This window comes from Ammospiza caudacuta, chromosome 17 (assembly GCF_027887145.1).
Source record: "Ammospiza caudacuta isolate bAmmCau1 chromosome 17, bAmmCau1.pri, whole genome shotgun sequence".
Taxonomy (NCBI): Eukaryota; Metazoa; Chordata; class Aves; order Passeriformes; family Passerellidae; genus Ammospiza; species Ammospiza caudacuta.
In genome coordinates, this window is record NC_080609.1 from 12949356 (window position 1) to 12974328 (window position 24973).

Genomic DNA, 24973 nt, shown 5'->3' on the forward strand with positions numbered 1-24973 from the left:
ATGAAACATTACTCCACACCCATGTTTATCTTTAATTTAATCACAAGTTCAGTGCACAGAATGAGTCTTCCCAGCTCCTCTCCCATCCACACAAGCAATAAAAAGCTGTTGGTCCTGGACCTGCCTGTAACCCATCTCCCACATAAAGCAGGAAAAATGAGTGTGGGAGCAGGGACTCTTCCAGCTGCTTCTCCCACTGCAGAGAAGACTCAGCTACTCAAAGGGAGCAAGAGCGTCTCCTCTCCCTGAAGGGGGAATGAATTATTGGCTCTGTCCTATGGAGATGAGCTCATGGGGCTCCAGGCACACCCCACTCCAAACCCACCAACTCTACAGACCAATAAATCAAAGCCCTCCCTTGGACCTGCTGCATGTCATGGTCTGAATCCCTCCTTCAACTGCTCACAAGGACAGGGAGCCCCAGTCCTGTCATGCATTTCTGTCTATATTTGATTTTACAGCTCCTTCAGGCACTCAGGAAGGGCAGACATGAGCCCCAGCTTGGTGCAATAGCCCAGCAGAAGTGCGCTCACATCTCAGGGGGAAGAGCATCCACCTGCTGCAGAACTGCACATCCTGCAGCTCCAGCATGGGCTGGCACAGAGAACCAGCAGAATGAACATTTTGCTGTGAAACATATTTGCCATTGATGTCAAAGCCAGAGCCCCTCAGGTGCCTGCAGGTCCCAGGCATGAGATCAGCATAAACCTTCTCAAACACTTGCAGGAAAAGTTGAAAATGCTCCATTCTTTCAGCAAATTTCACTTCAACCACTCTGTCTCAATTCCTTGCACACGGACTTGTGGCACCCAAAATAATATTGACTAAAAGCCCAAGTAGGGTGGGGTTTCCATTTTCCCCAGTATTGATACAACACTGGAATAAGCCCAGGGCACTTTGTACCCACCCAACACTGCGGCAATTGCAAGAACACATCTGATGGAATCCTTGGGCTTTACTGCCCAAGGAAAGTGAGGAGATGCAGACACAGACAGACAGATTTAAACTTTACTCTGGCCACGCTTCCCTGTGCTCAAAAAGCAGCTTGAATGCCCCATGGGGTTATAGGACCTTCCTAATACTCTTGTGAGAAGAGATCTCCTCCTCCTGACAGAAAGCAAGTCCAACATTTTGATGCGTAAAAAGCACATCCTCTTTTCCTGTCTCATGCTCACACTTTACCTGTTGATTCCTTTTTAAATTCTTGACTTCAAAAAGGCATTGATGTTTCTAGGGAAATCCTGAAGCTCTGGATTCATACAGACAGAAAACGAAGCCTCAGCTCTCCTGTTGTCCCAAATTGGTTCCACCTGAACAGGCAAGTTTACAGTTAATGACTCCTCACAGGTCCTGCCCCACATAACACTAAAAAAATCCAGCAGCTGTTCTGTATAGTGAGAAACTTGTAACGTAATAATCTCATTACATCAATCAAAATTAATTAACTGAAACTACACCAATTCTTCAAATTTTCTATGGCTTCTATTAAACAGTTGTTGACTCTATATGAAATACTACCTAAACAAATGTGCTCATAAAAGAGGGAACAGAATGTATCTCCTCAATGCAACAAATCATGGGTCAGAGACCATTTCCAAGATGCTTTGTAAAACCTCATTTGACTTCTAATATATTCATAAATTTAAGCAATGCTTGACCTGAGATGCTGTGAACAAAATACTCAGCACTGCATGATACTGTGCCAGGAGCAATCCAAAACTCCTCATTTCTCCAGGCAGTCCTTCAGTTCTCTAAAGACTTTGGGTCTTCATTTGAAAGGATGCTCTGACTGGTGTCTGAGTAGTGCAGCTGTTCTTACCAGAGGCTCCCATCACATGTTGAAATAAGCTACTGTGCAATTACTTAATTATCTCTCTCCCCTATCCTTAAAATAAAAAAATAAAAAAATCCACTGCAATTCAACTTGAAGCAAACCCAGTTAATCCAGTTTTATGGCTGAGAATTAAAACAGAGAGAAGTCAGAGATTCAAAGCTGCAGCTCCTGTGGCAGCACCACCACTCTAAGAGGCAGCGAGATTAATGCCTTCAAACCATAAGTATCTGAGGAACAAAGAATTGCAACAAAAAAAAAAAAAAAAAAGAACCAAAACCCCTTTTTGTGCAGCTTAGCCTTGCTGGTATTTCAGAAATCCTAAGCCCCTTCCCTGTCCCTGGATGCTGCCCAAGCCCCTGCCCAGCAGTCAGGTTTGTTCTGCCCGACTTCCCCCAGCAATCACTCCCTCATTCCACCCATCCATCTTCCCTGCCAGAGCTGCTCAACCATCCCTCATAATTCAGAGCTGAGGAGCTAAGGAATAAATGTTACAGCACACGCATCAAGGGAACTATAACTTTGAATTACCTGACCTGGGTGAGTTTAAATTCTCAGCCATAACATTGGATTAACCTAATTTCTTTTTATTGAATATTTTACCTTTAGAAGTCCTACAGTCCTTTCTCTCAGAGAAATATGAGAACTGAAGGTCATATGAATTCTTTTATGGGTATATTTCTAATTTTCATAATCTAACCTCTTAGCAGTGAGCATTAATATCTAGTGGGGGCAGAACAAAGCAGAATCCAGTCAGTATTCTGGGGAAAAAAAAAGATCACATTTCTATTGTTCTTCACAAATACCTCATAAAATAACTTTTAACTTTGCTGCACACTCTGAATTGTTATAAAATTTTAAAAAACCCTCTAAACTCACTGCTTAAATAGAAGCTATGTCAGAGATAACATCAATAAGAATACAGAGGGTGTCCTTGTGCCTCCACCTCAAAAACATCAGATATAAAGATAATAATAAACTCTGTATTTTTATCATTGCAAGGTTTACCAGATACATAATAAGGCAAGCGAAAGAATTACACAAAACCAACACCCAGAAAATTGCTAAGGTAATTTTTATCAGCTCTTTTATGCTTCTAAAAGGGAAAGGGAAGCAAGGCCCAGGGGCCAATTCATCTTGTGCCCCCAGGCTGGCCATTTGAACTCAGCCTCAGCATCTCCATGGTGAGAGCCCTGAGGTGCTAAAGCTCAGCTCTAACAAAGAACATCACCCTCCTGCCTCCAGGGGACAAATTCCTACAGGTACACAGAGTACAATGCACAAAGTCAGGGAAAAGGCAGATTTACCCACTAGCTAGGAGGATTTAGGACAGCAGATCAAGAGCAAAAGGTGTCACTGGAGAGGATGCAGTGCAAAGCAACAAGGGCAGACTCCAGTGCCCACAGCCTGGGAACAGCTCCTGCATCTCAGAGCCAGAGGCACCTCTGACAAATGCAGACTGACAAGTGAAACTAAGGGAACTCTCAGGCTTGGAAAAGTCATTTTGGAGCAGGGTAAGGAAGTGAGAACTCAACAATTCTGCTGCTTTCTTCATTGAGTCAAAAGTGAGCAGTAAACTTATTACCAAGCTAAGCAAAGTAAGGAACAATGGTAAAAAAAGAAAACCAAGCACTGCTCTGGGAGCCCACACCAGCAAAAACACACTCTTTGGACTTTCCAAAATCTGCAAATCACACTTCAGAAACAGAACATTTTCTGGTTTAATTTAAAGAGTCTTCCTCCTCCCAAATGGTCTTTGTGCACTGCTGCAGCCAGTCCCTTCTACAAGCACATTGATCCCAGCTTTCCTTATTCATTCTTTATGCAGACATTCTGCAATTGTATCAGTAAATGATATTGGCAGACCTCGTGAAACAACCTGTTTCAAAGGAAAATGGCTTGTACTCATTCTCTTCTGGAGACAATTGCCATTTGCTTAATATAGCCATGATATTTTACTGAGGTAATTATACTCTTAGCTATCAGTAACAATTAAACCCTTAGATTGAGGTTGCTTAATAAAGGTCTCCAAATAAATAACACATTCCAAACACAGTATTTTAAAATGTCAAGCATGCAAAATAGGATCTTGTAATGAATATAAGGAAGCATCTAGTATAAATCAGCACAGAGTTAGTTTGTCACTATACAAGTGTCTGCAAAAATTGCTGTTGGAGTATTGTGGGATTGTGCTCAGAATGCTACAGAAAGGGCAGTGCTGCAGATGAAACCATTTCAATAAATACTATGGCTGGTTCATGGCAGGGCCAGGGTGAAGCCATCAGCAGTGCTGAGCTTCTCCAGGGGCAGGGCTGAGTGACTGGGGGAACAGCTGAGGCAGATAAAATTTGGTTTTGTTCTTTTGTATTCCCTGTAGCAACTTCCTTGAGAACTGGAGTTAGGCCATTCCATTAAAAGCTAAATAAAACTCAGAAGCAGACAAATTAGAGGGTACGGACAGAGAGGGAAAAGAACATCACTTTTAGACTCTGAGATCTAGAGATACCTGAAATCAGGTCAGGTATAGAAGGTAAGAGCATGGTTTAAAGGTCCTCACAGTGCAGACTGCAAGATGATTAAGAAAGGTAAAACAGACCAGTGATAAACATGAAAAATAATAAAAATTAATCAGGAAATGTGTTGTCAGAACACATATTTGTGGGGTTAACTGGCAGGGTATCTATTGCAGGCAAAGAGTGATACAGCAAGTTAGCTCCAACACTGCTGCATGTGGAGGCAGCTGCCTGAGCTCCAGGAGGAGGTTAAGTGGATCAGGACTAAAATATGACACAGCAAGTAACTGGAAGAAGTTATTAAAAAAAAAAAAAAAAGAGTTATACAGGGGAACAAAAACCAAACCAAACTAACAAATAAAAAAACTGTGTTAAAGTAACTCCTCACAGAACTCCATTTCTCTGGAGCACTTTCCACCTCATAGAGAGAAGGCAGTCAGAGACCAACAAAAATAAAGTGTGATATTTCCTTAACTCCAACAAAGAATGTCTATGGAAACAGTCATCAAACCCCCAGATTCTGCTTTCTCCTCACAAAACTCAGCACCCTTTACCCAGTAATCCAGACACTCCTGTGGAAATCACAACATGAAGCCCAGCAACCATCCCTCATCAAACTGATCTCAGGAGCATTTTAACAGCAGCTCACAGGGCAGAGAATTATTCATAAAAGCACCTACCTCGTCTCTGACCTGTTGGTCTTCATTTTTTAATAAAGTCACCCTACAAAAGCAGTCTGGGAATTTAAATTGATGATGCTACTGGTTACCAAAGATTAAAATTCAGCAGTGACCTGTTCTGAGCCCCTGCACCCTACGCATCAATTCTCTCTTTGCCTCTTTCCCACACCTGTTAATGATCTTCTGTCTCCTTCTGCTATTATCCTCCTCCACCCCCAACTACCAAACACCTTTTCTCTGAAATTGTTGAACTGATTAATATAATCAAGTTGAAATTACAGAGACCTGCGCTCAATTTAAAAGGCTGCTGGGTCTCCTTCAAACACAGAGTGTCCTGTTTCCCTCTTCTCAAGGATGGATGGTCCAAGGAAGCACTCACAAAACCTGCCTTGCTTAATGCCTGGAGAGGGAGATCTGGAATCCCCTTAAAAGGATTAAAAAGGAAGGTAAACTTCCCTGAATTTGTATAAACCTACAAAGGGGAGACACACTGAGCAGAGGGAAAGGTTTGGCCAGGCTCAGGCTGACAGCACTTAACAACCAGGTGTGGACAGCAGCACAGCTGGGGATGCACCTGCACTGCTGAAATGCCATCCACAGAATCATGACATGGACTGAGGAAGGAAGCGATGAGAGTGATAACAGCCAGAGAAAGCACTGGATACTCTGGATACTGCTCACAGCTCCCAGGAGCGGCTCAGAGCTGCCCCAAGACCAGCTGTGCTGCCTGGATGCAGAGCACAGCTCAGGATGTGATGCCCAAAAATTCTGACACAAGGATGAGCTTTGCCAAAGTCCCTGTTTCTAGTGCTGCTGAGTGCAGCACTGACTGCTGTATTTACAATTTATCTTCCAATTTATATCCCAGCAAAAGGGTTAATTCACCTTCTTTGCTGCACACCCAGAACTTTAGGATCCTTCCCTGTGCTTTAAAATCATCTATCCACCTCCTCAGAAAAAACATCCTGCAGGACCCAATGTGACAGAGAAGCCATCAGCATTATTTTAAATCTTTACTAACTACAAAACAAAGCAGATGGCAAATCAAGTCATGAACTCTGCATCTGCCATGCTTAATGAACAGTTTAATTACCTAGTCCCATTTCTGATGCATTTTTACCATTCTCAGCTCTGGGAGTCACTAATACACTTCACACTGACTGATATCTCCAGGAACATGTGGTATCAGCAGTCAGCTGGAGTTGGTTAATCAATACTTGTTTAATCTTGAACTTTTATGGTGATGGCCTAAATTATGTCTCAATAGAAACTGATTTCCTATCATATCACATGATATGGTTGAGAGCCCAGGAAACAAAAGGGAATTTTTCAGTCTCTTCTCTGGGCAGCAGAGTACCCAAAGGCAGATAAGTGCACAGACAGGAAATAAACACAGTGAAACATCAACATCCAACACAAGCAGCTTGGTTCAGTCGTTGTGCTGTGCCTTAGATGAGAGCAAGGGCTGCAATTATGGCAGTGTGCACTCATTAAGCCCATAATTTCAGGAACAAATTAGACTAATTTGGAATAAGTTACACAAAGGAACTGAAATTGGGCTTCCCATTTTGAGTTTTGAGCTTCCTGCAAAGGATCACACCCTGGCTGCAGGAAGCAGGGCATTTTGTCTCTGGTGAAACCTGCAGTGCTGCGGGCTGATCCCATGCACTCCAGAGCTCCTTGCAGAAATTCCTCCTGGGCACAGAAGGAATCACTGCTTTCAGGAGTCACTGAACTGAACTCGTGCAGGGAAGAGGCTCCAGGTTTGAACCCTGGCAGCAGCCAAGTCAGAAACTCAGTAAGGGCTGATCACAACCAGGTAAAATCACTTGGAGAGAGGAGCAGATGATGGCCAATCTTTGGCCCTCCACATCAGAGGGCTTTGGGGGCTTTTGAGGGGGCCTTTATTGCTGTTCTCCAGCAACACTTCTGCAGCACAAGGCCCAGTTGTGCCCTCTGGAAGCTGCCCTCCTGAAATAAATAACCAGAGCTGGCTTTCCATGAAATACTGACTCAATCAGCTGCTTACACTCAGACGAAGATTTTCAGAAAGGATTTTTCATTTTGGGAAGCCTCTATGTCACATAAAATTTCTTAAGGGATTCCAATTTTAGCCATTCAGTAGCAGAATTGACTGTTTTTAACAAGCCCACTTCATAAGCAAAGACCAGGAGTAGTCTTTCTTTGAGAGAAACACTCAAAAGCTTAAGGACAACACAAAAGTCAAATACAAAACTGTGTGAGTAAACATGGCATTCAAAGCAAATGCAGCAGTAAATCAAACAGACAAAAGGGCAGAGGTGGACCAGGTGTTTCCCCAGCATTTCAGGTATCTCCCAGGACTGCTGTATCACAACTACCTCAGGAGCTAAAGCAAAAATGAAAGATTTTCCCAAAACTCTAAGCTAAGGGACAGCAAAAAGCATGACAGACAGCAAACCCAGCCAGGCAGATCTCTGAGAGAGAGAGTGAATCCATCCCTTCAAACATCAATTTCTGTTTCATCACCTCAAGTGAAGGGAGTGACACTGCAGAAGAAACCTCCCAGCCATCAATGTCGAGAGCCTTAGTGGTACCCTAACCCAGCCTCATGTTTCGTTGAATTCATGTAAATCTGCAAACTCCAGTCCTGCCCAGATTTACAAGGGCATGTGGGACAAAATGATCAACCAACATAGTCTGAAGAGCAGTTTGTGAGCAGGAATAATCAGGATGCAGCTCCCACACCCAGTGGTGGAATGGATGGGGCCGGAGCACTGCAGGGACACCCAGAGAGTGGAGAATGCTCTGCCAGGGAACAGAGATCTGCAGGGATGCACTGAAGTGTCCCACACTGACAACTGTGTCACTAAACCAACTGGAAAGGCCCGAGTAAGATCAAGAAAGCCCAAAAGAAGCAAATGAGGCAAGGAAGGAAGCAATGGACAGAGAGGTTAAATGCACTGGGATGGAAATACAACAGCAGCCAAGACAGACAGACTGTGGCAAATAGCAACTGTGCATGACTGAAAAGTGGGACTGGCAGTCTGTAAAAGCCACAAAATATTGCTTCAATCTCGGGGAAAAAATCAGCAGCCATAGCAGTGAGAAGGAGTCAGACTGACAAAGCAAGTACCCCCTGAAAAGAGTACATTTACCACTGAAATATTTGGTCCTGCTGTTACCAAACAAAAAAACAACTTACTTCTTTCTATTCCTATTTTAAAACATATTCTAGAACTGAGACTTCCAGGTTCCAACCTGAGCCCAAAGAAAGGAAAACTGTTACAGTATTAAACTTGCACTGTTGAACACCTCTGCTGCCTTCTAGGCCCTGTTTGCTCAGCACACAGGAACTGATTCACTGCCCTAGCAGAGGGTCAAACATGCACAAATGCAGAAGTCATACTATCAAAAGCAATAGCATTTCAATCATATATATAATACTCTCCCCCAAATTAGATTTTCACAGTCCTATTTAACAAGACAAAGATTGAATAGAGAGAACTCATCTTTTCCATTCTCAAATTACATAAAAGCACACCACAGTACTGATGCCACTAATTAGATGATTAAATACCATTCTAGGTGATATGCTTTCAATGTAAAATAATTATTTTTGACAGGAAATGTATTTGCTCAATCTCATTTTAAATCACAATATCATACTTTTTTAATTAAATGAAATTCTTTCTTCTGATTTTGCATGAGAAGAGCAACCAGCAGGAGAAACAGTGCTGAGGATAGATTGTCCAAGTACCATAATGCATGTGCTCCTTCACAAAGGACCCCAGCATTCTCTGGATGGAATATAAATTTTCAGAGAACAGCAAAGTCTTTATTCCTTCAAAACAGGTCAGTTGAGGAATGACTGAGCACACTGAAAACCTCCCCTGTCAAAACACAAGTTTATTTGCCATGGTCTGATGAAGAACACTTCCAACTTTTCCTATGCTCCTCCTCAGGGGGAGCACAGCAAACAAAGCAAAGGTTTGTCTTTCCATATAAATCAGGGTACAATCCATCACATGACAAAGTAATGTTGTGGTTTTGTCCAGTACTTAAAGAAAAGTAATGATATTTTTGTGTTCTATGACAAAAAGTGTTTCTGCTGAGCACTGGAAATAAGTTAACAAAGGGAATATTTTAGAAACCATCTGAGAAACTTCCTTCAGGGCTGAGCAGTCCAGCACAATATCAGACAGCTGAAAAGGTTATAAAAACAGGGTTTTTATAGGGCTTAGTATGCACCTGTGTCTTATCCAGCCATGGCAATCCCAAACCAGAACATCACAGAGAGCTGCCTGCTGCTGGGGCAGGAGGGGGCTGAGAGGAGAGAGGAGATGCCTTTTCTGTTTCCATGGAGAGAGTTTGGTCCATCCACCCTGCCTGCAGTGCCTGCCTCAGTGTGAGGCTGACAGAACCGCTGTCATTTTCCTCTCTGCACTTCTGTGACTCTCCATGGCATCAAACTCTGCAGTCAGAAGATCTGATGGAATATCCTCTTGTAAAGTGGCTGCATCATGCTTCGAGAGCCCTGCTTGCTGCACCATACATCACAGCTTCCTTGGCTCACCAATGACACGGGAATTACACAAAATTGGGCGCAGCACAATTAAAATCGATCAAAATGCTTTCGTTGACACTGGAAATCAAAGTCTAAAGCTCAGGCACCACAGCAGCTCATTCCCCTCCTGCCTCCCCACGTGGTGATGTGCCTGGCTCCCTCTCATGAGCTCTGACTACTGGAGTCTGACCTTCTGCACACACATAAGCTCGTTTACGTGAGCAGCTTTTATAACACCAGGGAGATTGCTCAGATGGGGGAAATTTTGCAAGGAGTATTCTTGGAAAGTGAAGTAACTCTCATTCTGGCTACAGCAAATTATTATTCCCTTTGTGGAAAGCGAGCTCTCAGAATTTAATATAAAATTTTCAATGCTCTGCAGACTTCAGAATTATTGTATAGAATTTCATCATGAGAGCACACCTGATATAGGATGATGCAGACCCCTTTGATATATTCTATAGAAGGAATCTTAAAACGTATTTTCAATTTACTGGTCTAGTGCTTGCCATTACATTTGAACAGACTTCCAGCGTAAGAGGAAGGCAAATCTCTTACTCCCTGTAAATTGTTTTTCCACAGGAACAGTTGACAAGGTACTGCCACTTCGTTCTCTTTAGGAAAGGAGGCAATGCAGCCAAAGCCATTATAAATTCCCTCCAGTGGCTCAAAACACTCCAGCAACAACATGATTCAGTTCTCTGCCCTCACATGGATGCCAAGGCTCAGACAAAATCACATTTCCTCAGCACAGCACGAGCCCAGCTGGGGGAACACGAGCACAGCTTTAGGAGGCACTGGTACTTCCATTCCAGTGAAGCCCTAAAGACAGGTTCCATGTCTCCCACAGCACTCATTGTGCAAAGACCCCAGAACAGTTTTGTAGCACCAATTATAGAGGTGAACAAAGAAGAAATAGGAAGGACTGCACCTGGCAGAAAGAAATAAGGACAGGACATGTGCTTTTCCAGGCTCACCTTGGTGAGGAGCACCACGCGTTTCTGCAGCCGCCTGACCAGCGCTTCCTGGTGCTCCCGTTTCTTCTTCTCATCCAAGAGCTGGCTCTGGACACACAGGAGCTCCTCCTGCAGCTGCTGCCTGGCCTTCTCCAGCATCCTGGCACTAGGAGAGATAGGACACACCTGTAACTCCTGAGTGCTGCCTCTCAGAGACATCAGGAAAGCCTCAGAGGAGAAGCGTGACCATGGCTGTGTCACTCTGATCCTACAGCTGCACTGCTGGAAACTGGGCTGCTGCATTCTCATTATCAGCTGTTGTCAGAAAAAGATATGAGAGAGGAACCACCCCAGGGACAGCCTTCTTGTGCAGCATGAGACAATTACTGGAACCTCACGGGTAGGAAACATTTAAATAATTGCACATCTGTTTCAAAATCAGTCAGTTTGCCTTTGAGAACGTGTCTTGTTTTCAACAAGCAACCCACACTCTTGGGTTCCACCGGATTTTTTCCTTTTTTTCTAACAAAAGAGAAGAAAAAGCAGGTTTACTATTATCTGCTTTGACTGACAGATAGTACTTAGCAAGTAATTGCAGCCACACTACCTGCACATTGGTCTTGCCAGCAACCTATGGTGGAAGACAAATGTCTTCTGAGGGAGCAGACTGGCACTTCTTTTGAGATGTGCACATGATTCTCACTTAAACCAGAACAGCCTGGCCCTGTGAGCTCCTCCAGGTGTGCCCTTCAGCCCCACAGTGCTGCTGGACACAGGGGCAGCTGCTCCCAGGCTCACATCAGGCAGCTCATCACACACCAGCCGCTGGCAAAGCACTTGATCAATAACAAAATAAAAGTGGAACCACTCCTGTGATTAAGAGTCTGTTCATTATTTAAATATGATGAGTTTATCCAAGACTGCACTAAGTATTTAATGAGTGAGCAGGACATGAAATAAAAGTGTTGCACACAAGTCGAAAACCCTCAAGCAAGCAAGATCAAGAAAGATCAAACTCAACATCTGCAGCTTAGTCAGGAACAGAAGAACTTTGTTTCTCTAATGCAGGAAACACCACCAGAAAATTTATGATTGCTTCCAAGGGGTCTTATTCATCATTATATTTGAAAGAAAAGAAATAAAAGCGCTGTAAATAAAATAGCACTACTGTTAAGGTACTGTTTAGATAGATCCAAAAGGGAATACTTAAAGAACACTTCTAGCATAAATCAAGTACAACCTGCACTGCCAGGTCACCAAATTGTATTCTTTGGGAAATGTATGTAGGAATTCACAAGAATTCCAAAGCAGCTGTCTCCCTACCTCAAAATCCTTCTCTTAGAATAAAGTATTTGTTTTAAAGCACTGAATGAATTAGAAACCTGTTTAAAGCTCCAATTCAATTTGGAACCATTCACAAACCAATTAAATAATTGGGAACTGTGAAAGAGTCTCTTCATTGCTGTATTCAGGTGGGAAGGTTCATCAAGAGGGCTTCACATCTGCATTTGAAACTGGATAATTGCATTACCAGGGCACCACTCCTTCCTTGCACCTGTTTTAATTAATCAGCTAAGGAGGGCACCTGTGCCAAGAGTAACATCTCTGGTGGTGGAACATGTCTGTGGGGCAGCCTGTCAAGCTTGCCCTCAAAACAGGGCAGAAATGAGGGGTTAATTCCTGGTAACCTCAATTTCTGCCTTAGGATTTATTACAGTTTGTTCAACAACATTCCTTGTTATGCCTAGGGTAAATATAAGTACAAAACCCTCATTAACTGTGATACATGTGTTGTAACAATTAAAATCACACTACAGAAACCTTACTGCAAATATCTTTTTCTTTATCAAAGAACCTTTGTCCTGATTAGAGTCAGAACAAAAGGAAAAAATGCAAGCATAAGATAAATTACCCTGAAACAGCAAAAATCTCACATTTGATTATTGCAAAACATTTTGATAAGGCAATGGAGCAATCTTTTTTCTTAATCTCCCAATATTGTGACTTATTTCTATAAATGTTGAGTGGACCAACAAATGATGATTGATTTGACATTCACCAAGAAAAATGAGATATGTGCTAGGTTTCCTTCCCAAAAGAATGAAAAATATTTGAGATTCACGTCTCATGGAGAGCACAGACATTCAGCCACACACAAACCCTTCAAGCTAGGTTGGAAAACAACTGCTTAAAAACATGAGAGAAGTTGAGCAAAGAGAGACAAATGGGCAATTTCCTCAGCCACTGCATGGAAATAGCACCTTCATCTGTTTATATTTCAGCCTCAGTACAAATGTGATGTTAATGTACCTAAAATTCAAATGCCAGAGATGGCTCTGAAAGCAAGGACAATCCTCAAGCTCCCTGAACTGACTGCTACCATAGGTTTCCTTGCTATGGGAGGCGTGAAATTCAACTTCCTCACAACTCTCCACACCATGCCAAAGTACATTATTGAGATCCTTTCTTTCTCTCTTTGGGCAGATTGATAATTCTTCCAGAAACTGCACCAAATACAGCATGAGCTGCTTCCATAAGGAAAAATCCAAAAGGAAAGTGCTCCTTCTTATTGACACAAAACAGGATTTGCAAGTAGGTGCTCAGAAGCAAAAGCCTTTAAAGCCAGACTTGTGCACTCTTCTTCCACCCTGATGACACCTATGGCTTTTCAGAAGTAATTGCTCACTCAATATGAGCATTAAAAAATAAAATAAAAGAGGCACAAAGTTCTCCATTCAACATAAGCTTAGGGAAGTGGCATTTTAAAAAATCTTTGCAAGTTCAAAGTAAACCTTTTAAGCCTTAAAGAGAAAAAGTCATTTCTGTTTATCAGCCTATTAATGTTCCTCGTTCCACAGCCCAGTGAATGAGACGCCAACATATTTCTGTTCTGAGCTGTTTGAGACTCTTCATTTTTTGCTCTTCCCTTCTGTAATCCACTTTAATGCAATCTTAATGATAAAACTTCATTTTCCAGAATATTCTTTGAAAGACTGAGAACAATGAGGGCACACAGTGAATACTGAAGCTATAAGATACATTTTAATAATCTCCTTCAAAAATGACAAAAGCAGCCGACAGCTCCCCCCAGCCCACCCCCCAGTGATCCATAAAACATTATTTTAATCATTCCATCCTTCCAGTAGCCAAGTTACCACCTCAGAGTGACTAAAAAAAATAATAATAAAACCACAAGGAAAGCAAACAGGATGCCAGAAGCAGTCTGTGTGTGAAGCTGGGTGGAAAACAAGGGGTCCACAGCGACAATTAGAAGAGGAACACTGTCTGGGTCATGTTGTAGCTCAGCAGAAGATGAGACACGTGTATCTACCCGGGCCAGCTGCCAGGAGGGAGAGCACATCAAAGAGAAAAGCAGAGTGTGATGGGCAGAGCAGTGAGCGAGCACAGGGGGAGAACACGGTGACAGCACCAGCACAGAAACACTCTGAGCTGAACAGAGAAATTCACTGCAGCCATCAGCATCCTCGTGTCAGGGCGCACCAAAAAGGGTTAATGCAGAAGCTAATGAGGCAAAAAGGAGCAGGGGAAATTGTTTTGCAGCGAGACATTTGGATGAAGGAACACCCGCTCCTGAAAGTTGACAACTCGCAGGCATCTCAATGAATCCACACGTACGCGCATAAACCAGACTGGAAACTGATAAACACAGGGCTGAACAAAAAATGTTATTTTCATTCCAGTTCCTCCCCCACAGGTTTTCTGAAAAAACACAAAGGCATAAGCAACTCCAGCATGTCTTTATTTTTCCAGTGGATAGCAACAGGACATCCCTGCCTGTGCTCTCCCTCAAGGATTCTTCCAACCTCCAATTTCTGACACAACTTCCCCCCTCAGCACTATCCAGGATGGGAATTGAAAAGGAAAAACAGAAGGGAGAAGATGAAAACAGTTTGACTTAAATAGGGACAGAAGACAGGAAAGAAAAGGTGATGCTTGGCAAAACAGAAAAATATCCATCCAATGTTAAAAAGGGACAAAACTGATCCATTACAAAATGCTGCTGAAAAGACTGATTGGGGCTCTGAGAACACAGCTACAGATGGAACTAGTTTATTGAACTAGCCTGAACTAGTTTAACATTTAAGGCAGAAAAAACACCGTCAGGAAGGAGAAAACTTTAGTGCTACAAATGTTTCAGCTCAAAATTCAGAAGTTTGGGTGCTAAATTTTTACTATAATTATATATAAATAAATACTAAATTTTTACAATAAGATTGGCATCTCTTTCTGCTTCCTTTCTTCTCCACAGACAGATCTGTGGCTATATGGAAGCAGTAGCACCCTGCCCTGCCCCTGGGACTGTGGGAGATGTGAGGGCCAACAGGTTTGTGTTGTCTATTTGCTCACTATATTCAGAAAGAAAAATGACACAAAATATGAACATCTTTAGTAGAAGTTATCACAGGGGCTATATTTTATTTAAAGCTTTAAGTGTGCCTCACAGAGAGTCCTATGAAATACTGCTACACAAAATACTACATGAAATGGTCTACAGAGAGTTGGTGGGAAAACACTCTTTCTTCTTGCTATTTATTTCTCCCAGGTCCTCAGCAAACATCTGCAAACTTTCTCTTGTATTTTCACACCTTGTATTTTCTCAAAGATCTTCTGTATAACTCACCAGACCTGGCTTCCATAAATCACAAATCATTCAAAAGCAAACAGATCATACATCATCTTGCTGCTAGACACAAAAGGAAGATTCAAATCACATTGAATTTATAATGAGGGAACAACATAAAGAGAATTATTTTGCTAGTGTGGCCAGATGAAATGGGTAAGAAGCAGACAGACATTTGGAGCTTTATTGGTACACTGACAATGTTTTATCTGTGAGACACTATTTAATTTTACTCCCTAACCAGCAGTGTAACCATCAAGCTTGGAAACACAGTTCCACCAAAGTGAGCAGTTAGAGAAAAGAAATGACCCACATTTTCTGCCCCAGCCCCAGTACAATGGCCATAATTGACAGGCAGGTGTTAAGATTCACTGAAATAAATTCATATCAGGCACCCTGAGCTTCCTTCCACTGCAGGGTCAACACACACAGGGCTGTGCTGACAGCAGTGACCCACAGGAGCCCAGGAACATTTCCAAACACACAGCCCAGGGTGGCTCCACCTGAGCAGACACTGATTCAGCCACTCAAGGTGAGAATCACAGTCCTCAACATGCCTTCCACATCACCATCAAGATGAGAATGAGAGCAGTGTCTCAGCAAATGAGGAATGTCTGTGGTTAGTTTTGGTTTCATGTGGAAACATCAATAGTTTCAACATCCATCACTAAATTCTGGAACGAAAAATATTTCAAGGGGGAGGTAACTACAGGCATAAATGTCCTTTTCCTAAGCTTCTAAACCTGAAGTGTTCATAAGGCCAAAGCTTCTACCAAAGGCATTTATTTGGCAAATAAAACTTGTACTGGCATTTAAGAACCATTGAGCCCACACTCCTGGCTGTGCACTTACTACACTTGAAAATGCTGCTGCCTTCAGTGGCTGCAGGAGAAATTCTTCTGATAGCTAAATAAACAAAGTGATTAATATTAGCTTATGCCTACAAATCTTCAAGGGCCTTTGCTATGTGCAGATGCTCATGGCTCTTGTTCTGAATCCTCAACAAGTCAGACATCAGTTACACCCTGAACAAATAGATTCCCTCTGCAGTGCTTGGAGAGAGGCAAATACTAAATGTTCTTAATAAAATGCAAGTAATTAAAAAGCAGAAGTTTAAAACAAGAGTCCTCTAGGATGATTAACACAGCATAGAGCCAGTACAACATGTGTCATCTCTCCCTGCATCATCAGTTGCATGTGGCATTTGGCAAGTACGGAGGATGGACTACTTTAAAAGGGCATTCACTGAAAAGGATTTTCCACTCCCATTCTGTGATAAGAACAAGTTTAAGGTGCACTTTCCTACACTGCAGGGAACAGCATGCCCACAGATACCCTCTGAGCACACACTGACCCACCACAGCAAGCCAAGATGTTCAGTGAGCTGCTCAAAATGCATCACAGGGAGCTGGGAAAGGAGCACCTGCACTCCCAGTACTCCATCTGGAGCTGTGTTCACTTGCTCCACCTTGCAGCTCCTCATTTTGACTCTCCTGCCAACCCTGGACAGTGAGGCAGGTCAGCCTGTGGATGATGCTGTCAGTAAGGGAATCTGTGGAGCTTCAGCACCAGAAGATGTCAAATGTCTGCTCCCCTCCCTATCACCCCTCACCCAGATTTGAGCATCCAGCACAAGGGAATAAAATACTGGAGAAAGAGTACTGTCACAGGAGAGAGGAAAAATAAACAAACAAGCCCTCAAAGAAAAATCCAAGGAAGAATTTTGAAAGGAAACCTTTTCTCCAGCCAGGATGTGAGCGCTCTCCCTGCAGCTGGCTTAATTTACATCATCTAATTCAAATTCTAAATGCTTCAAAGTGTTATTACATTTTTTTCTTTGAAAACAAAAATGACAACAACTGGAACAAAACTCTGAATGAAAAAACCCAAAGACTGAAATAATTACTAATCTAAACAGAGGCCTGTACATGGGCTGGTGAAGTCACTGGCCAGCTCTACCCAGTAATTTCTCTTCATGTCGGCTCTGATGAGTTTTGTATTTCTAACATTTCATCAATTTGAATCACTAAATTCAATTTGCATTCACAGATAAACAGAGAAGGAATAATAAATACTCTCATCTGACCTTGAAGTGTGACACAGAAAATTGCCCTCGATGATTTCATTTCAGTCTGAACCAGAATAAATAATGCAGTTGGCCCCACCAGTTACCAATCTGTGATCACACTTGTGGGCTGGAGGAGCTCATGGCTGTGCCTAAATATGATGAAGAAAGTCAAAACTTCTCACTCTGTTTTGTACTAATATTTCCTACTGCTCCTTCACTATAGGGATTAAGTCCCTACCTCAGTCCTTCCCCACCACTCAGCCCCAAATACAAGCCCCAATGATTTCAGTTTGATGCACAGTCACAAGTGAAGGCATTGCACAGTTTTCTCAACCCAGTCCAATATTATTTGCTTTATAAAGTGCACATAATAACTCTTGTCTCTCCCAGTAAGCTGTGAAGTCACTGGGGCAACTCTCCAGCGCAGCAACTGGTAACATGAACACCACAAGTGACTAAGAATATTTCCAATTTCTGTTATACATTCCAACCAACGCTTATCCAGAGAGTGGGAAAGTCATCTGGGAATAGCATGAGAGCTGAGGAGCGCTAAAGAATAAAGAACTGATAAAGAGGAGCAGAAAAAAAAGAAAATTTGCTTGAAGTGCGGAAAGAAATGAGTAGGAGAATGGTCGTGCTGAACCAACTTGTCAGCAAACAAATCTGCAGAAATTCTAGGCTCTTGACAGCTAGATAATGGCTTATCTTAATAAAATAAGAAGGGTCAAAGTGTTTAGATGAGAAAAACAAAACATTAAACCCTCCACTGCAATATAGCAAGTGAGTCCTCACAGACTGGTGACTCATTACAGCTTTGTGAAGGTTCTGTGGATCTTTTTCAAATTACCTTTTCCAATGAGACCTCATTTCCAATGTGCATTACAGTACTCCACAGTGAAATGAGGATTGAAATGAGGATTGTATATTACTGCTCAGTCACTTTTCTTTTTTTTAATATCTGAACCTAAGACTACCTGAACAAATTTACAGAAACACAATTGTCTGAGGTATTTTTTGCAGAACAATTCAGTGATGGACCCTCACCATAACTCTGACTAAAATCCAGAGCTACAGCTCAGCATTTCAGCATCAGGTTTTTGTCAGTGAAAACCCCTCCAGGTTATGTGATGAAAACTTGTCTCAGTTTTCACTAGGGACTCAGAAGAGAATTCATAGTGTTACTTGTTGACAACAAATAAACCCAAACAATTAAGTGCTACCCCCCAGCATTTCCCCATGGGACGCTGGTGCAGATAAAAGCAAAGGAATGACTGCAAAGTCACTCAGCTATCTGTGACAAGCACTCTGCCAGACTGCTGCTCTTGGCTCTCCTTTCCCACAAGCACCAATTTAACTCCATCTCATATCTGCCTCCCACCTGCTTTGACTCAGCTCGTGTCAAAGCAGTCTACCAGGATCCAAGCCATATTAAGCACAGCATTGTAACAGACCTGCTAATCCTCAAATCCTCAATATGGATGCATTTTAATTCAGCAAAGATCTTGAAATTTCCATGACCAAATAACCTGACCTGTAACCATGGATTTTTGAAGTGCCACCATGTCTTTGGGCACAAGCAACATCTCATGGTAGCGTAGGATCTTTTCTACCATGCTCCAACAACAAATCAGGATTCACTGCTAACTGCATCTGTTTTCTGCAGGATCTCTGCCTCATTTGCTGCAGAATTTGGAAGATTAATGGAGCACAAAAATTGCTTGAAGAGAATGGTCTCACATTATGGCAACTGAAAGGCTCCCAAAAAATCTGGTTCCAATTCTTGCCTCTGCCAGAGCTCCTGGTGGTACCATGACCTTTCCAAAGCAGCCCTTGGTGCTCAGCACTAACACTGGGCTAACTCAGGCCCTATGAAGCCTTGGGTGCTTTGAAAGAGCAAGTTGTAAATATTCCATATTGGCATCTCCAAAAATAAGGCTACGCTTTCTCCTCGGTTTACATCTGGTATAACAGAATTAGCATAAGAAGTAACTAATAAAATATTAAATTTCTCTGTAGAAAAGCATTAATAGCTGCTCATTAAGTCAACATCTCTGCAAAGCAAAACGAGAATGCCGCATGCTATAGGAAACCAGATTAAAGAGGTGTGAAGTGACTTGAATTTGGGATTTCCCACCCCCTAAGAGCTTCACCTTGCAACCCTGATCTTGGCTTCAAGTATCTATTTTTCTCATGGGGAAAATAGTACTTAAATTAAAACAAACAAAAAAAAAAAAAAAAAAAAAAAAAAAAAAAAAAAAAACAAAAAACCACATAAAAGCAAAACCATATATATAAGAATGAAGCAAAACAGCAGAGTTAGCTGAAGCTGCCCCAAAAACACCCACTGTGGGGTATCCTTCATCCCAGTAATATTATTTTACATTCTCACACACCCCCATTTTGGGCATGTACATAAGCACAGGCAGACCCCCAAAGAAGAGCAGAGCTGATCTCCAGCCATCTGGTGTCACATAATGAGACTAAAGAAACTGGGATCCTTCCAAGCTCCACCGTCACACAGGAATATCTGCCATTCCTCCTGCAGAGGCTGTGCAGCCCCTCTCTTTGCAAACCCAGGGAATATGCAGAGGCAAAAGGCTTCCCCACACCCCATTTCCAAGCTCTAATTCTTTCCCCATGAAAAGGAAATGCCCAAATCAGACTTACAATGAATCCCTGCTAACCCCATTCCTAAAACATCCTGTGGATGTTTGTTTTCCCTGTTTCACCTAGAAATCCAGAGCACTATTTCAATCTTCCACTGGACTGGTGACATTATTAGGATTTACATGCAGGGCACAGAGACATATCTTCCTCTAATTTTAATCCCCCAAATTAGGTCAAAGAACCCATAAACCAATACAAGGCAAGGGGAATAAAGCTGTCACCATGGAAGGAGAACTGCCAGAACAGCTGCATTTATAGCCCTGTTACATCAATTCTTCTGCATCAATATTTTTAAGTGTTTAATAAAACAATACTACATTCAAAGCAATCTTTTTGTCATGAATACTTATAGAGAAGCCAGTTAGGTTTGCATGTAAATGGCCTTTATACAGCAGTTGCAGGTTTCAAAATCACTACATTTGCAGACAAATCAGATCCCTTATTTTGTGGTGAAGATGCGACAAGGAAATGAATTTAAAGACGTGGCAACTAATTTTGTCTCTGCATCACTCATAAAATAAATACTCTGTTCAATGTAATTTGGCATCAGCCAGTTGGCACCACAAATCCTCCACCAACCAGCTCCATGTTGGAGGGGCAGGATGACAGACCAGCATGGACTCAACAGGTGCAGCAAGAGGTTTCTGCCCTCAGAAATGTGGCACCTCAATTCATCATTGTCTTGGTTCAACCCCAGCAGAGCATGACATCACATGGAATTCCCTGAATTCTCTGGTATTCTGGAACACCATGGAAGCAGGGGATGATTTGGGCTGGAAGGGACCTTAAAGATCATGTGATTCCAACCTGCCTGCCATCAGCAGGGACACTTTCCACCAGACCAGGCTGTCAGAACCCCATGCAGCCTGACTTGAACATTTCCAGGTAATTATGTAGAGATACTTGGCAAGGCTGATTTATCTGTCACTTTCAAAAATTGTTATCACCACGTCACTTTACTTAAAGCAAAACACAAGACAATGCCACTAATGTGTTTATTTCTGCAAACTCCTTTAGGAAGGAAAGAAGTAAACTTTCAATGGGAGTTTAGGTGGGCCAGCAAAACAAATTGACAAGACAAAGTTTCCAAGACCAAAAGTAAAACCCCAAGGCAGTGACTGGGAGACAGAGTTCACTCTCTGGAGCTGCCCATCAGCACAGTGAGAGCTGGTCCCCACCAGCCCACACCCCCCACTCAATAGAGGCACTTTGGCAGCCAATTGATGGGCTGTGCTCACACATCCTTCGATTGCCACCTGTCTCCCCTCATCACCTCCCCTGCTGCCTCCATTGTACCTGATTAATGCAGCCCTTTCCCCCTGGCTATCTCCCTATCGATCCACCATCCCCTGCATGGGAAAAGGCATCAATGCAGTTAAGGGCAGGCACCTGCCTGGAGACTTGAGCCTTCAGCTGCTTTCTGAGAGAGAGTTTTGTTCCTACTGGATAATAAGTATCTCTGGTTGGGGGAGCTTTTAGGCATTGGCAATGTCATAAAATGTTCCTGGTGTCCTACTTCAGCAGAGCTGACAAACTCTCCACTCGCTGTCACCGGACTAATGGGAAAAGAAGCACTTCTAAAGAGCTCTGGGTACTTTTGCATTGCAAAGTGAAAAAGAGAGAGTAAGATATTTCAATGATGCTCGTTCCAAAGCCCCATAAAGAGGAAAGAAAAAAGGGAACGTTTCTGCACAATCACTGTATCAAGCAAGCAGCTCACTTATTAATCTCTCCTTCCTCTGCATTCACTGGCTCGGGGGCTTGAAAAGTTGACACTTGACTTGAAAAATGCCAACTCTAAGCAGTTTATTTCCTCTTGAACTTTAAGAGCTGACTGAGACAGAAATGACCTTTAAAAAGGCAGGGTTAGTTCTTGTATGAATTGATAGAAGGATTCTTTGCTTACACAGCACAGCAAGGTACTGAGCAAATCTCCTGTACAAACTCCCCTCTCTCACCAGAGGCAGGAACAACACCATGTTCCATCAGCCACAGCATCCACTGAGCTGCAGGATGTGGGACCTGTTGACCCATCTTGTCTACAACAAAAGGGAAAAAGCCTCATACAGCCATAAATCCGTGACCTTTTACATGCCCAGGACAGAGACTACACCAATATTCACAACCTGGAGACACCCAAACTTCCATCACAAGGAAGCAGAGCAGGTACAACCAAAATTAAAGAGCCACCACCAGCCCCAGCCAGAGAGTCCTGCTGCCACTGGGACACAGAACAAGATTCCAGGATTGCTATTTTGGGGCATCTCCCTGGTTGTGTGACTTTGCTTACATCCATCTCTACTGAAAAAGAAACCAATCACTACGTGGCTCATTAATGGTCTTCAATGCAGCTGGAAAATGCAAATCAATACCCAGCAATAACTACTACTAATACTTGCTGCCACACCAGTAGCCAGACATGGAACTGGGCAGAATATTCTTGTCTGAGGTTCACCACAAAATTAATACCACCAGATGTCCAAAGGAAGGCAACTGAAGGATTTTGTGGCAGCAGAGGACAACCTGGGAAGTTTGATAAAGGAAATTCATAAAACAAATATCTGAGATGTTAACAGGGCTGGGAATGCACTGGGGACAGGTAAGTTTAGTAACCCTTTGTGAAAATTATGACACTTACTGGTACAGTATTCGAACATACAAAGTGCCCTGCTGATGGGCATGATACCTACACATTAAACTAAGATATCCAAATGATATTTCATTTATCCAGACAGTGTAAGAGTATTCACCTGTTTCTCACTCTGTAAGGAAGGCAGATATAGCCATTTTGGTCACAGCAAAATATTAATGCAGAAAGTAAGTAAACTTTTCACTGCCTGGCAGAGAAGCTCCTCAGAGGCAAGGTTGAAATTTTGCCTCCTTCTTTTTTTTTTATTTTATTTTCTTTCTAGCCTTGATCTTCAACTGCTAAGCCATGCTGACTGCAAGCAGTAAAGGACTGAAGGAGTTCAGAAATCTCCAGTGAAGTATGAAGTATCACTTTGCCATCAGCAGCAATGAAATGCTTCCAATCTACCATCAGCCCACTTAAGCAGAAGCAGACATCTCATAAAGAGAAGCCCATGGCTATTCTGTGCAGGATTTTCTTTTTCTCTGGAAGGGAAATACACATCAAACTCAGCAGGGCAGACAGAAAAAGTCAAGCCTTATATAGTCTAGGTTAACTTATTAATAATGAATCATTTTTGTCATTATTCCTAAGGTTTAGTATCAGGCACTTTGGTGGGGAGAGGTGTTTTGCTCTCCAGTGCAACTGGAGGCATGACAGGGAGCCGTGGCCTCAGTGGGATATTGAGTGGAAACTCTCAGATAAGAGCTTGGCATCTCCCTGCTGGCAGAGATTTAGAAAATTCCTGACATATATATACAGTTATATGTGTAGTGTGTAAATATATATATATATTTACTCATAGAGAGAGAGACACACAAGAACACAGTACGTATCAATGAATACTGAATAATATCTATGCTGTTTTATCCTCTGTAGCATTGCAAGAGTTGCAAGTATTAATTTTTTTCATATTTTTAAATGCTGTCTGATTTCTCTGAAGGGGCTTTTCCTGTGTGTATAATCACAGGAGGCCTTGGAGAAACCTGTTTACTTCTGCAGTCCATTAGAGAGACTCCCATTTCCAAAGTTACTGCACAATCTCTTCTTTTAACAGTCAATTTAACAATGTTTAGCCTCCAACTGTTGCTCTCACACACAGAATGCTGCTTTTGGGGCTCTGACTCTTGTGCATAGAAAAAGCTTCTTAACATCTTTAGGGCAATATGAAAATATAGATTTATACTGTAGGTGTATAACTGCTGCAAAAACAGATTTTGCTCAACTGTAATACACATCAAACAACATTAAAAACCAGTAAGGAACTGCCATCTGATTTACATGAGATGTACTTTGAGACTTGTAACTTTTGCCTGAAGGTTTTAATTAAAGCAATTCATGTCCCAGGGCACTTTTCTTGTAGAAAAGTGTCTTCCCCATTCAGCCGCTTCAAGGACTGTGCTCTCTGTGCTTTGGCACCATCTAACCACTCCCATGGGAACAAACGGGAGCACAAATGCAGATCAGAAAAACAGCTTTAAATGAAGCAAGAGGGATGAAGGACTAAACGTAAAAGAAGAAACAATTTTGTACCCTTTATTCAAGAGTCTGTCAGATCTCTGGGATGACAACAAAGGGGGGAGAAGGGGTTGGTCTGAGTAAAATCTGAGACTCCTGAGTTCTGTCACTGCTTGCTGGAACACCCCCAACACCTGTGATCCCAGATCTGACTTCAGCAGTGATCTTCTTCAGTCCTCTGACTGAATTTCTCTGTCCTCACCACCCCTTTGAAAGAAAAAAGCAGTGATCAAGAATCCGTCTTTGTAATTTAATTCACTCTGAGGCAGGAGAATTTACAAAAGTCACAGCTGCTCTGGTTACCGCAGGTGTTTCAGCAGAAATGTACCCAGTGGCCCAGAAGAAGAGGTGGAATTTTTCCCCAGATTTCATTCAAAAGTACAGAAAACAAAGTTTACTGAAGGATGAAGAAATGCCAAAAGACAAGACACAATAAATTGTCTTACTAGCAGGTTGTGTAAACCAGCTTTTAGCAGCATAAGCAAAGCAAAGCAGGGTTTTTGCTGCAAATGAGGAGTCCATTGTTACCATAAGGACTTGGACTCAAATACTGCAATAACACACCACTGGAGTATTTTTAGTCTAGGTGGAATCATTAACAGAAAGCAGTGCAACAATGAATTTGCAATTGTTGAAATTCTTGTCAAATTTGTACAAATTCCTTAAGAAACCCTCTCACCAAATTCATCAACATAGGAAAAAGAAGTCTTTTTCTAAAAACTTTAAAATGCAACTCAAGCAGAAAACTTATAACTTTATGGCAAATTCACGAGAAGGTTGTAAAAATATAGAAAATATCTCTTTCCATCAACAGCACTGTCACCCTTGAATGCCAGCAGAGTTCCTAGTGGGTTGACTGGGAATTGCTGATGCTTTGCACAGAGCAGCTCCACCAGCTACAGGTTCCAAACCAAAGAATATTT

At 42.2% G+C, this 24973-nt stretch overlaps 1 protein-coding gene across 6 annotated transcripts in view; it reads right to left on the reverse strand.

Annotated features, from left to right (window-relative positions):
• Window positions 1-24973, reverse strand: part of MAD1L1 (mitotic arrest deficient 1 like 1) — a 346806-nt gene that overhangs the window by 234852 nt on the left and 86981 nt on the right. For 5 of the 6 annotated variants that reach the window (XM_058815936.1, XM_058815934.1, XM_058815935.1 and 2 more), the window contains one exon: window positions 10548-10692. The exons of the other annotated variant lie outside the window; for it this stretch is intronic. In XM_058815936.1, coding sequence (XP_058671919.1) covers window positions 10548-10692 — 145 coding nt within the window. The remainder of the gene's footprint in view (window positions 1-10547; window positions 10693-24973) is intronic. 6 annotated transcript variants of the gene reach the window in all.